At 43.2% G+C, this 15,035-nt stretch overlaps 1 protein-coding gene across 3 annotated transcripts in view; it reads left to right on the top strand.

Moving 5' to 3' along the window:
• The window catches only part of LOC122790711 (von Willebrand factor A domain-containing protein 5A-like), a 1,391,420-nt gene that overhangs the window by 368,750 nt on the left and 1,007,635 nt on the right, over positions 1–15,035 (top strand). For all 3 annotated transcript variants that reach the window (XM_044058264.1, XM_044058265.1, XM_044058267.1), the window contains exon 5: positions 5,305–5,477. In XM_044058264.1, coding sequence (XP_043914199.1) covers positions 5,305–5,477 — 173 coding nt within the window. The remainder of the gene's footprint in view (positions 1–5,304; positions 5,478–15,035) is intronic.

Here is a 15,035-nt window from a genome sequence, read left to right as displayed (position 1 = left end):
GTACATCAGCACTGAACCCGAGACTCTGGAGATGTGAGGCAGAGTAAGAGCTTGACACCTGAGACACCATTCTCAACTCTTTAACTGAATTAAGCTCTTTTAGTTAGCGACTGCCACTAAATGCCCTATCCCTCTACCTGGTCTCATACAGACTGCTCAGAGGTGACGTCTGTCTGGCATATAAGGCCATTTCAGACTTCACATTGATGAAGTTGCTGCATGTCTGTAAGTCAAACTCCACTCACGTAGTCTGCATGCAAGGTCTCAACCTGGTCTATGATATTAATTGAACTTGTTGCCGGATAGATTTGTGTCCCAAAGACTCCCCCGTCAGTGGAATAGACTCCCACTCCATGTCAAGCAGAGTACCTCTCTAGCCCTCTTTAAGAGGAACCTGGAAGACTAGATGGGAAACAGAAAATACACCCCTGAGATCCCACCTATGTCCCTGCTGGACAGTGGAAACAGGTGTTGACTTTGAGGGAACATGGGTGAAATTCTTGGCTAGGCTTATAAGGGCCTCCGGGCCAATAGCCTAGCATCATCCTATGAACTTATGAACCTATGATTCTAAATGACCTGAGACATGCCACCCTGGACTATATGAAGAGAGTCACGGAATATGTGTCCCATGCTGGTACAACCCTAGCACTGAGCAGCATTTGACCTTCTCTAAGGATGATGCCACAATACGAACAAAAGATTAATGACTTAAATAATTGACTTTTTTTCTGGCATTATCCTAAGGAGTGCAGTATTTGTCAAGCATGGAAGGAAATGGTCAACAGACCATGCTTTTTGCCAGGAATGGTCTGTACCTTTCCCTCCAAGTTTTTGAATACTAGCTAAAATATTGTCTTCCCCAATAGTGCCTTTTTAAGCAATACCAAATAGAAAGTACTTCCAACATACCAAATCAAAACAAGAAAAAAATTCTAAAGGTATTACTGCTCAATGCTAGGAGTCTAAACAAAAAACTTTGTTCCCTGGAAGTTCTGTTCACCCTTGAGAATGCTGACCTCTTTGGGGACACTGAGACATGGCTTAAAGCTGCAGAGAGCATACCAAACGTGCAAGGTTATAATGCTTTCCAGGCATTTAGACCAGCTACTACACAGGCAGGGACTAAATGTGGAGATGTTTCAGTTTACATCAAAAATAAATACACCTCAGGCCTGGTAAAATAAGACAATGCACTTGAGCTACTCCTTGTTCAGATTACCATAGGCAAACTCCAATACCACTTCCTTGCAAGCTATAGTGCCCCTTCTATGACCCAGGAAACCCATACTATGTATTTAAACTTATTGGAAACCCTCACCATCCAACCCAATGCCATATTCATGTGTGACTTTAATTACCCCCCTATTAACTGGGAATCTTATACAACATCAAACGTACAGGCACAGAGATTCCTAGATTTTGTAAACACACACTCCTTGGACCAGATTGTCAGTACACCAACCAGGGGTGCAAACGTACTGAATCTGGTCCACACTAATATGGGAGAGTGCCGCACACCCCCTAGTATAATGTCTTCTCTGGTAAGGTCAGTCCACAAAACGGTCTCCTTTGAAGTAAAAATAAAACCTGGACCCCAGCTAACCATGGAATATTCAGGAACTACTCTAAGGCTAACTTCCTGCTATTAAATGATAACCTGGCAAAAGGCTAACTTCCTGCTATTAAATGATAACCTGGCAAAATGAAGCCCTCATAGACCCTGAGAAAGGTGTTGCCTATGCAGAACTGTTCATAGAAACCCTATACAAACATGTTAATAGCTGCATAGAGGCAGCTGTGCCCACCAAGAAGTACAGAACTAACTCAAAAAACAAGCCACCCTGGTGAAATCTCAAAATCAGCAGGCTGTATAACAGAAGGAAGAAAATCATGGCAAAAATTAGGAGGTGCAGCACCCAGCTGGATAAAAGAACTCTCAAACTAAACACAAAACTTGGAGGACAAATAAAGTCTACCAAAGCCAAATTTGAGGTAAATTTAGCCTCCCAGGCCAAGGACAGCCACAAGGCATTCTTTAGCACTGTCCACAACCTGAAAGGCAATACACAATTGTGTGCAGAGCTGATTGTAAATGGAGCCACCTATACTGAGACGGAAGATATAGCAAACCTACTGGCCAACAACTTCATCTCCAACTTTACCCTTCTCTTCCCCTCAACCTTCACTAAAGAAAGACCATTAACTATAACTCCCCCTACTACCACTAAGGAACAAGTCCTTAATGCTCTCACTAAGGCCAAGAACAGTGCATCAATGGGCCCAGACAGTACCCCAGGTGCCTTCTAAATAGCATGAAACATGACCTATCAGGTCCTCTGGAATTGCTATTTAACTGTAACCTCCAAACAGGCTTGGTGCCTCATGAATAGACAACATGAATAGTCATCCCTCTGTACAAAGGTGGGCCATCTACAGACCCTGGAAACTACGAAGTCTCTCTCTAGTCTTATATGCAAAGCCATAGAAAGAATTATCATGGATATGATCAATAATGATATAGTAAACCTCCAGACACTGAACCCAACCCAGTTTGGGTTCATCAAGGGCAGATCATGCCTACTCAACCTGGTGGACTTCTTTGAGAAGGTAACCAAAGCAATGGATGAGGGCAAAATGGTTCACACTGCTTACCTTGACCTGGCTTAGGCATTTGACACAATACACAACTTGGGCATTTGTTACCAAACTCAGAAGGTTAGATACAAACCCATATGTCATCCGGTGGATAGCCAACTGGCTCACAGACAGGACCCGGGAAGTTAAGACTGGGGAGTCCACGTCTACAAAGAGGCCAGTCACAAGTGGAGTCCCTCTGGGATCAGTCCTTGGACCACTCCTTTTTGGTATTTACTTCTCTGGAGTCAACGCCAGTAGCAATGGTCTCTGGCTGACTAAATTTGTAGTTGATTGCAAATTAGGAGCTGTCACTGGAACCTACACTGACTCAAATGTTCTCCAGGAAGGGCTGGTGTCAGAGCCATGGACTAAAACTAAATGCAAAGAACTGCATAATAGTATCCTTCAGGAAGCACCAGAATTACCAGTTCTAAAGACTTAAATCTTGCCTGTGATATAAATAGGACCTGCTGGAGACATAGTTATGTATCTCAGAGACTACCCTGTTGATGGAACAGGCTTCCCATCCATGTGAAGCAGAGTTCCTCCCTAACCCAATTCGAGTGCATCTTGGACAATTAGATGAGGAACAGGAAATTCATCCCTGGCTTGACACCTATGTCTCTAATGGACACAGGCAACCTGTAAATAGCTCATCTCCCAGTCCCCCACTTGTAAATGTTTCATCTCCCAAGCCCCCTGCATATACTTATCAAGGTTACCAGAACTGGTTGGAGATTTGGGATGCAAGGCTAGGCTTAAAAAGGCCCTTCTGGTCATTAGCCTAGTAAACCCCTATGAACAAAACAGAATATTTCATATTCATCACAGCGAGTGTATCTGTGAGTTGGCAAGCAATAAGCACAAACTGGGAACCAGACCAATTTGGAATGCCGTTCTAAGGTGTCCGCATGCCCATGCTGATGCATGCGCACACACACACACACACACACACACACACACACACACACACACACACACACACACACACACACACACACACATGCAAACATGTTCCTTTAACATGTTCAGCATTACCATTTCACCTGCCAGCGTGTCAGTGGGAAGTGGAAAAAAACACGAGGGACACCTGTGCATACTTGGAGAGAACATGCAGACTCCACATAGAAGACATCCCAGCCAAGAACTGAAGTGGGGAGCTGAGTACTGAGAGGCAGGGGTGCTTACATTGATACAGCTGTGACACTTTAGTGTGAAGGCTTTTCTTTGTAAAAAAAGCACTGAATGAGTTGCATCAGTGATTGTATTTTTTCATTGCATATAGTTAAGATTATTCATATTGTGTAATTTTGCTGTTTTCTGTACTTGTTTCTGCAATCTTGCTTACTGCAGATCACCTATCAAATAATGTGGAAAGCATCAAGCATGTTGATATTCCATAATGAGTAGCCCTGCATGTGATGATGGGAATGGGTTTTATGTCTGCCGTCTAAGCTACTCTATTGATAAAACAAACTATCATGGGCTTAGCTGGGCTGTACTGTTGTGGCTGTCATAATAGGAAGATGATGCAAACAGAAGCTGAACATTTGGTCTCCTGTTGTCAAGCTGGCTACAGTTGGAAGAAAATTGTTTTGCATTGCTAGAAGAAGCAGACATTGAGAATAAACTGCGTTTTGTTTCTGGGAGAAGTGTATACTGGTTGGGAATTAACTGGTTGGGAATGCAGTAATTGAGTATATCAGCACCACTGCATGGGAAGCGTGAAGAATGCTTAAGTGATGCTAGTGGATGAAAGCAGTTTTGATGCTCTTGATAGATCTCTCTCATAATTCCATGTGAACACTGTATGCATCATTTTTTGTAAGCTACTCCAGAGGCATAGAGGGATAGAGCCCTGAGTATGGCTCAGGTGACCTGAGTTCATTTAGCAACTAAGGTATTTGGTGGCACAGGCAGGAGAGGATGGGTGTATCCATTTTATTAGGGTGAGGGAGAGGCAGGACCAGCAGTGTGCCACGTTAGTTCCCTCAGACAAAGAACTGGAATGAAATTACAGCTGGAATAGGCAGATGACAGTGACAGTCCTCCATTATGAGGTTGAGAGAATGCACCTCTGTGTTGAGGTGCTGTGAACCTCTCTGTGATTGCTCATCCCTCCACCTAGCAGGTGGAGTTAAGCTAACAACAGTGCCCTCAGTTGCCTGTATGCTGTCAAGGGTATAAACTTACCAGTGTGCATTTTTTATTGGCCCTCTGAACAGCTGCTGCCTTGCTGGATTTAGAGATGACTTTCCATTGCAAGTGAATGAATGTGTTTTGAGTGCATTAGGAGGAGGCTATAATGGTGAGCAGGCAGAAGGGGGAAAATATTATAAAAATCATAAACCATTTCCTTTTCACAGGGCCTATAGCAGTTCCATATGTTTTATTTGCAGAGGATATTAGCCAGCAGGTGGTCATCTAGCTAGAGCCCTACTAGAACCAGTGTACAATAGTCACTTACCCAGCAGGAAGTAAGGTTTTGGTAGGCTGTTACCTTCACATCATGATAGTGTAGCTACTGTGCAGTACAGATTATGATGTTACTGTGTCCTGTGGGCTTCACGTTTTTACCTTTGGATTAAAAAAAAAGCTGTAATAATTTTATTGACTGCCTTGTCGTCATTTTTTTAAAATAATTATGTAAATTTTCTCCTTTAGGTTTTGATCAAGGTCAGGTAACTCAGCAAGTTCCAAGAGTGCCAATGAGTGAAGTACCATATAAACTGGAAATGGATGCCAGTATCAAATACCCACATGAGATAACTAAAGTGGAGTCCAACTCTACCATCACCCCTTTGCAATATCTTAATTCAGACAAGACTTCAGCCAAGGTGAGGATCCTTAACCTTTCTGACTAAAAAAAATGAAAAGGACAAAAAGAGATTGCCTCAAATGTTACATTTTCTAGTTTTTAGCTGACTGGTACAAATGTTTTGCACATTACAGGGGAAACAAGGGGGCAAATCAATAGTTGTAGCTTATCAAAGTTTGTATTACCGAAACTAAATGTTCTGTTCAGAGTCCTGCTTGATTTAAACATGGATAAATGAAAATGTTATAACTTTCATACAGTCTAAGGCATGCTAGGTAACAAAAATACACACCTGAAAATCAATGCAAGTCCATCATAAACTTAGTGTAATTAAGCCTGGAGATAAATTGTTTACCTTTAATGATTGCTACTCTTCCTGCAAGCATCAGAGAAATAAGACATCATCTAGCGTACATGCTGGTTTGGGTAGCATTTTTGCTAGATGTTTTCCCTATACTACAGGCTGTACTGCAGTCCTATTAGAAAAAAAGTAGAAAACTTTTCACATTTAAATTTATTAAATGTCGTATTCAGGTAAACATATAAGCTGTGACAAGTACATTTAAGTATTTAGCTGTGCTGGACAAAAGACTCCATTTGTTTTTAATGGGGGAACATTTATTTGTTTTATTGAACCCCAGAAATTAATGCTTGAATTATACCAGAGGAATTGCATCGTCACTATAAAAATGAGATATGTGCACAGTTCAATGTTCATTGCTAATATATATTTGATCCTGCTTTCTATTTGACCCAAGAACTATTCCACTAAATACAGTATAAATATCCACAGGCACCACCAGGAATGAATACCAAAGTCCAAATGCACAAACACAGCTTTAATAAAAGCAAACTAAGCACACACATACTGCTGACATTAACGTTCATGTGCATATAGTGACATAAACAATGACAATATTTCTATTGCTTCTGTGCTAAAATTAAGGGCAGCCAAGCTATAATGATGTTTTATTGAAGAATGTTTTTACTGGGTTTTACGATGTGATTTATTGTTAAACTATGTTTTTATATGTTTTTTATATAACATATTTAATCCTTTTTAAACCGCATTTTTATGAATGAAATATGTATTAACATATTTAATATATATATATATATATATATATATATATATATATATATATATGTATATATATATATAGGTAACCAAAGTATAGCTGTAAGTCCAACATGCACAGTATGCACCGTATTCATAGGAGATGTAGAAAAAACGTTAAAGTCTATATAAATAAAACAGTACTTGCGTTATTAAACATGTAAGGCTGTGCATTTTGGATTTACAGCTATACCTTGGTTACCTCTTTGCTATTTTATTTGGCTCAACATTCGTTTTATTATTTACAAGCCAAGAGGTATTTGCTTTCTTGGGAATGCTTATATACTTGTTCACTGCATATATATATATATATATATATATATATATATATAATATATATATATATATATATATATATAATTTTTTTTTTATTTTTTTTATTTATTGGCATTTATATATGAAATCAGAATGAGTTTTAATTTCCCACCAATGTAATGCAAACCACTAAGCAATATGTTTGTATTCAGCTGTTAGAATGTGTTTATTAGAATGACCACTAGAGGGAGCTTCAAGTTTACTTTTATGCATATTATGCATTTGTTTAGTTCAAGTAAAGAAAGCATTTATTTTAGAATTTTTAGTATTCTGAGTTTGTTTTATTATGAGTATTCTGAGTTTGTTTTATTATGACCAAGTAGGCAGCTATTTGTTTTTTATTTTTTATTCACATAAAAAGATGTTTATGTCACTGTATGCATAGTCACTTTACTAGTATTTCACTATGTTCCAAGGAATTAGGATCCTGTTTTTTGGTTAATTATGTAATCGATAGTGTAGAACCAAGTATAAATGGATGGGTTTTGAGGTCAGTCTGCATCTGAGGAAGTGTTTTTAAACAAAAAGTATCATTTAGGAACATTAATATCAGCAGTATGTGTGTGTTTAATTTGTTTTTATTAAAGCTGTGTTTGTACATTTGGACTTTGATATTAGTTTCTGGTGGTGCCTGTGGATATTTACAAGTTCTTTTGGCACCATGGCAATCTTTTTTTGGAGTTTTACTAAATATAGCATGTTACATGAGAATGGAGGAGAAGAACATGGAATAGTAGTACCAAATGTTAGGCAAGTGGTGAGTTAAAAGGGGTGGGGGTTCCACATCACTAACTGAATCCCTGGGGCATTCCTGATACTAGTTGTTAATGGTCTGTGAAGTGTAATATCAGGGCAGTTATTCTGGCAGGCCTGGGAAAACTGGGTGAAGAATATCATAGCAGGGGTTCTGTTGTTTCTAAATGGCCTTTTTGGCTTGGAAAACACATAATATATAGTAATATGTACCTTATATATTTTGTGTTTAAATCATTTTATTTACAAAAGAAAATAGGTAATGGATACAACATGTAATTTTAACACATACAAAAGACTTTGTGTAATAAAACAGTTGTGCTGCACGTGTCGGTTAATGTTATGCATGTTCCAGAGTTGTACCAAAATGTTCCAGCGCCATACTCCATATCTTCTTATTTCTGCAACTATTACACATCTTACAAAGTCTTATTATTATTTTAAGCAGTTTCAAGTAATCACTTTTTGTACTTGTTATTGACTGTTTTTTTCACACATTTCCTTCGTTGGTGAAGAGTATCTTGAAGACAGAGTGTAGGACCAGTCAATCTCGGCTGTCTCCCTCAGTCCATCTGCTGCATTCATTCTCTATACTCAGTCTGCATGCTTTCTATGTTTGTTTTATTTCTTTCCTGTATATTTTTTATTAGATCCTCATACTTTGATATCTGATCCCTCTAGGGTTTTCATTGTTGGCAAAGACTTTTATTTATATATATGTGTGTGTGTGTGTGTGTGTGTGTGTGTGTATATATATATATATATATATATATATATATATATATATATATATATATATATATATACACTTCTATAGTGTCTTTTTTAGGCAATACTAACCTGATAAGCCTATCAACATAATTAAACAAGCAAAGGAAAATATGAAGGTGTTGCTGCAATGCTAGGAGCCTAAACAAGAAACTTCACTCCCTACAAGCCCTTCTCACCCTGGAAGACATTGATGTCTGTCTGGTGACTAGAGAGCAGTCTGGCTGTCCAGTGCTATAATGCTTTCCACAGGTTTAGACCTGCTACTGCTCAGGATAGGAAGAAAGGTGGAGATGTCTCGGTCTTCATCCAGAAGAGACTCATCAACGCTGGTAAAACAGCATATGATGCACTAGAGCTTCTTCATGTCCAAATAACCATCTGAAAGATCCCGTACCATATATTAGCTAGTGATAGAACACCCCAAAAGTAATAAACAAGCTTTACAACAGGAGGAGAAATTTGACTGAAAGTAATAATGATTCCCAGAAAGGTAGAACCCCTGTCACTGAAATAAACAACTCAAGAGCTTAATAAAACCCACCAATGCCATGTTTGAGGCAAAATTAGTTACCCAAGGCAAAGACGATCACAAGACCTTTTTCAGTTATGTACATAATCACAAAAGCGCAATGCTGCAGTGCACTGAGCTGATTGTGAACAATGTTGCCTACACTGAGGGTGAGGATACAGCAAACATACAGGCCACGAATTTTAGCTGTAACTTTATTCCTCACTCCCCTCTGTCTGTCCCCCAAGATGTACTTGGACCTAGCTTGCCTGTAGGTGTCGCACAAGACCAAATCCTAAAAGTGTTATCAAAAGCTAAAAATACTGCATTGATGGGTCGTGACAGTATCCTGGGGTGCATTTTAAATGTTATGAAGCATGATTTAGCTACTGCCCCTAACAACGGATCTATATTATATCATCAAACCATCACTTCAACAAACAGCATTTCATCGAAAAGGCTGTTCATCAAACCCCCCACACCCCCTGCTAATTTTTTATACCAACTCAGAGATTGCACTACAGTGGGGAAAGGGCAAATTTCCCACTCCCTAACATAATTTGATCTCAGTAAGAACAGTTCAACAAACATCATGTTCTTTCAATGATATAACAAGGACCCCGTAACAACACTGTTCAGCCTCAGCCTCCATACAGGGTTTGTCCCAAGTGAATGGAGAACTACAGTTATTCTATTAGGGGGAACCTTCACAGACCCATGACATTTCGGACCCAAAAGTCTGACCAGCCTCGTATGCAAAGCAATGGAAAGACTTATCATGGAACTAATCAGTAAGGACATTGAGAACCTCAGCACTGGACCTATCTCAGTTTGGATTTGTCAAAGGCAGGTCATGCTTGCTTATTTATTTTTTTATTTTATTCACTATTTGTCCACCGACTAAGTGGACTGGTCCGTTTACCTTTTACAGTCATGACTTGAGGTCAAAAAGCAGAAAATACATTATGGTCTTTCAGTCAACTGCGTTGTATAGAAAATGAGTACATAGTAAAGTTTAGAACATAGTAATATTGTAAATGCAGATAGAGTAACATTAAAAGATCCAGTCTGAGTGCATTGAAAAAGAAAAGATGTATTCAAAATGCAAGCTAACATGCGTATAAAATATAGTGCAGTTGTACAGATAATACATAAACTCCTGTATACTTGTGAAATCTTTGTGTATAAGATGCCACATTAAGAGGCTGAGGAAAGTTTATTAAATATATTTTACTGTTCATGATATGGGGATGGTAAGTTAGCCAACCATTGTAATAGTAGCAGTTGCAGGTAGATTCAGTAAAATGATGTTCTTTAAGTGCATCTTTGAAACTTTTAATGGCTTCTAGATTGTTGATGTCTGTAGACAGGTGGTTCCATCCAGCAGATCCCAGTCTAGAGAAGGCTCTCACCTATAACAGTTTTAAATGGAGAGCATACTAGAGTGAAACTGTTGTTTTGTGTATTTTTGAGTACATAAGGGTTATCTTATAAAAGTAGTTTCATTCTTAAAGGGGAGCAATTTTAGCACCTTCTAAATTAGAGTATTTATTTATTTTTATTTATTTACATTTGTTGACCCCTAGAGTACTTGAAAAGTGGCCCTGTGAGGCAATGAAAGCCATCTGGAATTTTTTTAGCAAATTGCAATGGTGTATCAGGGGTCTGCTAATAGAATGAATCTGCAGATTTTCTTCTCAGCAGTGTATATTCTATGAGTATTGTGGGCTGAATGCATAAAGAGAAAAGGAAGGCCATTGAGTATTAAAATATTTATCTGAAGTAGTTACTTCATTTGCTCTGCAACCTGTGGGTATCTGATCCGAGCTGGCAGCTTTCCAAGCTCCAAGATCCGAGCTCCTAGCTCCTCCCCCTACCCATAATCCCCTGCTACCAACCATATTACCTCAGATCGTTTTTTGCCTCTGCTGAAGAAGCTTTCCTTTTAGAGAGCTCCTGGCTGGGTGAGATTGTTTCTGATTATAACCTCATCCTAGAGTTTAAAAATCGTGTGTGTGGTAGTAAACCCTTTTCCTACCCCTTTTTAGTGCTAGTTTAAGTTTTTTCCTTGGTACAGTTAATTAGTTTTCTTTAGTCATTCCCCCTCCCCCCTTAGCATTTGGGTGTGTGTGTGAGTGCTAACATGGCGGAAGGGCCTAAGGCCATTTTTTCTAAATGTACTGAGTGTGGCCACAAGCTTTCCACAGCTGATGGCCACACTCAGTGCGTTTTGTGCCTGGGGGCAGCCCATCTTTCAGAGGCCTGCCAGATCTGTGCAGCCTTTAACCACTGGGCACTTCGGGATAGGAAAAACAAGCTGATCCTGGCGGGAAAGCTCCCCCAGGAGTCAGCTTCTTCTTCCTCTCCCATTCAGGCTCTGGCTGCCTTGGCGCCCTCTATTCCCTTAGCTCAACCGGGGACTCAACCTCCCTCTTCGGGTTTGAGCTCTGGGGAAACTAGTGCCTCCTCAGCTAAGGAGAAGAGGCACAAGGATAAGGAGGGACATAGATCCCATAAAAGGCAGGCCGAATCTCACCCCTCGGCTCCGCCAGCTAAAGTAGCTAAGTCTCCTTCGGGGGTCTCCGGATCCTCCTCCTCTCGGCTCCGTTCGCATAGCTTCTCGCCGGAGCCGGAGGAGGAAGATCGGTCTCCCTCGAGGTCATCGAGGCGGCCCTCCCGGCCCACCTAGACTACCTCTTCCAGGTCAACCAGAAGCATCTCCAAAGCGGATATGGATCGGATGATGCGTCTGTTCTTACAGACCCAAATGCAGATGGGGATGCTCTTACCTCCCCCCCCCTCTGGGTGGGGGTGAGTGCGGCCCCCATGTTTGCCCCGATCACTCCTCCTCCGACTCGTTTTCGGATCTCGGAGTCATGGGATCCGGGCCCCTTCAGACCCAGGGATTTGACGGCGCCGATAGCGCTGGTCTCTTCGACGCCGACTATACCCTCAAGCTTGTCGGATCCGCGCTGTCGGGGCCGAGGGCTGAGCGTCGGATCTGAGGGAGTTGTGTCTTCGGAGCTGTTGGCTTCGGAGCGCACCTCTCTCTTGGCGCAGACTGCATCGGCTCTGACTCCGATCCCTTCCTTGGAGCCGAGGAGATTGCTCTCAGAGGCTGGCGAGGGTGATTCTCCTTCGGCTTTTGAGGTAGTGGAGAGGGTACTGTCGAGATCCTCCAGATCCCCAGTTCGGGCTTCGGATCCACCCGTACCCCCACTGTATGAGGGTCTGTCTTCCATCATCCGACCATCGGGACAGCCTGCCCAAGCCCCCCAGCTAGTTCCCGTGGAGGAACAACAACCCGTGGACGAGCCCTCTTTGGATAGCCCCACCGAGGAGGTTCCTCGGAAACGTCATTGTAAAAGGAGGCACCTGGACTCCCCTGAGTCCGTTACCACCGACACGGACTTGCATGATAGGGAGGGTTCCCCAAGGTCACCCCCTGAAGATGTCTCCTTTGGAGACATCATGGAATTGTTGCATATTAGAGGGGGGTGGTCTGCCCAAAAACCTTCCCTTGATGAATCCTTGTTCCTGGAGGCATTTGAGGCAGGCCCATCTACCTCCTGGGTGTCCCCTCCAGCCGACCCCCTGGTGGACTTCATTACCACCAGGGCGTGGAAGGAGCCCAACACCGTGGAGCCAATCCCTAGGCGTCCCAATAAAATACTAAGTCCCCCCACAGATACAGTCATGGGCCAAAGGACCCCCTGTTGATGCCATGTTGGTGGCGGCGGCCACCAAGAAAGAACTCAGGAGAGTTCTTTGGTCCACCTGCCAGATAAAGAATCTCGAGCGTTGGACCAGATTGGGAAGCGGATGTTTGCTTCTGCGACCTTTTCCATAAGGGCGCTGAACTATATGGCACATACCATCAGGCTACAGTGAGACTTGATCAAGGAATACGCTGCAGCCCCCCCCCCCCCCGGAGTCCATGTCGGTCGGAGACAGGAATGTGTTTACGGCACGAATGGCCACTCTGAAATCCATCTCTAATACGTCTATGCGGCTCCTTTCTTATGCTTCGGAAGGAGCCAATAGAGCCAGCGGAACAGGGGTCGTCTTACGACGTCATGCCTGGCTCCGTCTTTGCGACTTCGTGGATCCCTTCAAGGCGTCCTTCGCGAACGCCCCCTTTGACGGTTCTGCACTTTTCAGCAAGACCGTTCGCAATATGCTGTTCCAAAGCGAAAAGGACAGGAAGACACTGTCTGCTGTCGGAGTCCGCTTCTCTAGTCCCCAAAGATCCTTCTCCAGGAATCAGAGGGGACAAAAGAAGCTGTGGTTCCGCAAGTCTCAGCAATCCCATCCAGCTGCGGACCACTCGTCCTCTAGAGGCAGAGGAGGACAAGGTGGACGCCGGCGCAGAGGGGGGCCGCTTAATTTCGGGTCTAGAGAACCTTTCTCTGACAGACCCACGCAACAGCCCTGAGGGCTTGCCCGACTGTCCCTCTCTGGAGGCAGTCGGGGGGCGGTCAACGGAGCACCTGTCAAACTGGGAGTCCCTTACAACGGATCGATGGGTGCTCCGTATCATTTCCAGAGGTTATTTCATTCCTTTCCTAAATCTTCCCCCCAAAACCAGACGCCTCCCCGATGTCCCACCCGATCAGCGGGAGGCAGCGGCTTCAGAGATTTTGAAGCTGCTAAGAAAGAGCCATCCAGCCCATCCCCCCCAGATCAGTCCGGATTGGGTTATTACTCAAGGTTCTTTTTGGTGCCAAAGAAAACCGGGGACCTCAGACCCATCTTAGACCTTTCCGCTCTGAACCTGTTCATACCCAAGGAAAAGTTCCGGATGGTCACTCTTCAATCTATTCTCCCCCTTCTGCGGGGAATGACTGTATGTGCTTCATAGACCTGAAGGATGCGTACTACCACATCTTGATGGACAGACGATCCAGGAGGTTTCTCCGCTTCTGGCTTGGAGCCAGTCATTATCAATTCAGGGTTCTTCCGTGTTCACCAAGGTCATGGCGGTGGTTGCAGCCCACCTGAGACTTCAGGGCATTCAGGTCTTCCCGTACCTAGACGACTGGCTCCTTACCGCGACCAACAGGCATCAGCTCTCTGTGACAAGAGATTACGCACTGACTCTAGCCCACAACCTGGGCATTTCAGTAAACCAGCAGAAGTCCTGCCTGTGCCCCACTCAAGCCCTGGAATTCATAGGGGCCAGGTTGGATACTCGAATCTCCCGAGCTACTCTAACATCAGTCAGACTGAACAGCTTGTCTCATCAGGTGTTAGCCCTTCTCCGGAGTCCTACTCCTCCAGCGGAGTTAGTCCTGAGGGCACTGGGGTCTATGGCAGCAGCGATTGGTCTTTCCCTCCATGCCCGTCTGCGAATGCGAATATTACAATGGACCCTTCAAGTCCAATGGTCCCTCTTGTTCCACCCGTTGAACACACCGATACCACTGAGCAGAGTTTGCAGGGACTCCCTTCTTTGGTGGTTACATGCACAGGAACTCAGAGAAGGGAGGCCTTTCGTGATCCCCCGGTCGAAGCCACGTTGACCACGGACGCTTCTCTAGAGACCGCATTGCATATCAATGTCCTAGAGATGAGGGCGGTGCTTTTGGCGTTGCAAGCTCTCCACGACCTTCTTCCCCTGGGGACTATTGCGATCCAGACAGACAACATGTCTGTAGTCTGGTATATAAACAAACAGGGAGGAACCAAATCCTATCCCCTGTGTCGAGAGGCCATGAGAGTTTGGGAATGGGTGATCTCCACCAACCATTTTCTGGTAGCAACGCACATTCCGGGACGATCCAACATATTAATGGACAAGCTAAGTCGGGTACTTCTCACTCTGTACGAGTGGTCTCTGAATCCATCTGTTGCGAAGCAGATCTTCCACAAATGGGGTCAGCTTCGCTGCGATCTTTTTGCTTCTTCTTTAAACACAAAATGCAGCGAGTACTTTGCAATAATTCCCCCCAGAGGGGAGACCCACAGAGACGCTCTAGTCCATGCTTGGCCTCCCGGGCTCCTTTATGCTTATCCCCCCCTTCCACTCAAGATGAAATTCATTCAGAAAGCCTGTCAGTTGGGGAGCAGGGTTATCCTCATAGCCCCATTCTGGCCTCGGCACATCTGGTTCC

Source organism: Protopterus annectens, chromosome 16.part0 (genome assembly GCF_019279795.1).
Source record: "Protopterus annectens isolate FY-2018-M chromosome 16.part0, PAN1.0, whole genome shotgun sequence".
Taxonomy (NCBI): Eukaryota; Metazoa; Chordata; order Ceratodontiformes; family Protopteridae; genus Protopterus; species Protopterus annectens.
Note: the sequence above shows the minus strand (reverse complement) of the source record. Positions and strands in the feature narration are given on the sequence as shown.